Source organism: Apteryx rowi, unplaced genomic scaffold (genome assembly GCF_003343035.1).
Source record: "Apteryx rowi isolate R43461 unplaced genomic scaffold, aptRow1 scaffold_1514, whole genome shotgun sequence".
NCBI lineage: Eukaryota > Metazoa > Chordata > Aves > Apterygiformes > Apterygidae > Apteryx > Apteryx rowi.
Genome location: NW_020447769.1, coordinates 34,799 through 36,190, shown reverse-complemented (window position 1 = coordinate 36,190; position 1,392 = coordinate 34,799). Strand labels below are relative to the sequence as shown.

At 69.5% G+C, this 1,392-nt stretch overlaps 1 protein-coding gene across 1 annotated transcript; it reads left to right on the top strand.

The window, feature by feature from the left end:
• Window positions 1–9: 9 nt before the first annotated feature.
• Window positions 10–1,122, top strand: PEA15 (proliferation and apoptosis adaptor protein 15; the record flags this gene model as incomplete). The annotated part of the gene is made up of 2 exons (XM_026059060.1): window positions 10–202; window positions 857–1,122. Coding segments are annotated over 2 exons (258 nt in total), but the record flags the coding sequence as incomplete, so codon positions are not given.
• Window positions 1,123–1,392: the final 270 nt, after the last annotated feature.

Below are 1,392 nucleotides of genomic sequence, written 5' to 3'. Positions count from 1 at the left end.
GCGTGCGGGTGTGCCCGCTCAGGCGCCGCCGCCTGTCGCCCCGCAGACAACCTGTCCTACATCGAGCACATCTTCGAGATCTCCCGCCGGCCCGACCTGCTCACCATGGTGGTGCAGTACCGCACCCAGGTGCTCAAGATCTCCGAGGAGGACGAGGTGGACACCAAGCTCACCCGCATCCCCAGCGCCAAAAAGTACAAAGGTGAGAGCTCGCCGCGCCCCGGGCCAGGGCCGGGGACCCCCCTGTCCCCCAGGGCAGTGCCAGGACCCCAGGACAGCACCAGGGACCCCCCTGTCACCCAGGGCAGTGCCAGGACCCCCATGGCAGTGCCAGGGACCCCCCTGTCACCCAGGGCAGTGCCAGGACCCCAGGACAGCACCAGGGGACCCCCCTGTCACCCAGGGCAGTGCCAGGACCCCCATGGCAGTGCCAGGACCCCCCTGGCAGTACCAGGGACCCCCTTGTCCCCAAGGGCAGTGCCAAGATCCCCAGGGCAGTGCCAGGGTCCTCCCTGTCTCCCAGGGCAGTGCCAAGACCTCCAGGACAGCACCAGGGACCCCCCTGTCCCCAAGGGCAGTGCCAGGACCTCCAGGACAGCACCAGGGACCCCCCTGTCCCCAAGGGCAGTGCCAGGACCTCCAGGACAGTGCCAGGGTCCCCCCTGTCCCCCAGGGCAGTGCCAGGACTCCCAGGGCAGTACCAGGGACCCCCCTGTCCCCAAGGGCAGTGCCAGGACCCCCAGGGCAGTGCCAGGACCCCAAAGCTGGCCCAGGGTCCCCCCGACACCTCGGGGTCCCTCTGGCAAGGGGGGGGGGGGAGACAGGCGCCACTGACCCCCCCACCGTGTCTCGGCAGACATCATCCGGCAGCCCTCAGAAGAGGAGATCATCAAACTGGCCCCCCCGCCCAAGAAAGCCTGAGGGGGGGGGGACGAGGAGGAGGAGGAGGAGGAGGAGGAGGAAGGCTGCGGCCCCCGTGTCCCCCTGCCGCCTCTCCGGCCCCGGGCGCGGGCAGGTGGGGGGGGCAGGCACGGGCACTAACAAAGTCTTAGCGCCCCCCCGGGCCGGGCTGGGGCCGGGGCGGCTCTGCGTGTGCGTGCGTGTGCGTGTGTGTGTTGGGGGGGGGGGCTTTGCTATTCCAAGGGACCCCCCCCCAAAAAAAAACATTGCTGGAAGGGGGGGGCAGGCATTGGGACCCCCCCCCCCCACAAAGCCAGTGCCAGGGGTGGGGGGACAGGGACCAACAGGACATCGCGGGGAGGGGACGAAGGACAGGGCACGTTGCGATAGAGGAGAGCAGGAGTGAAGGGGCTTGGGGGGGTTCTTTGCTGACCCCCCCCCCCCCAAGACAGGATGGAGGGTGGACTGAGTTTGTCAGGCCTCAGGCCTTTC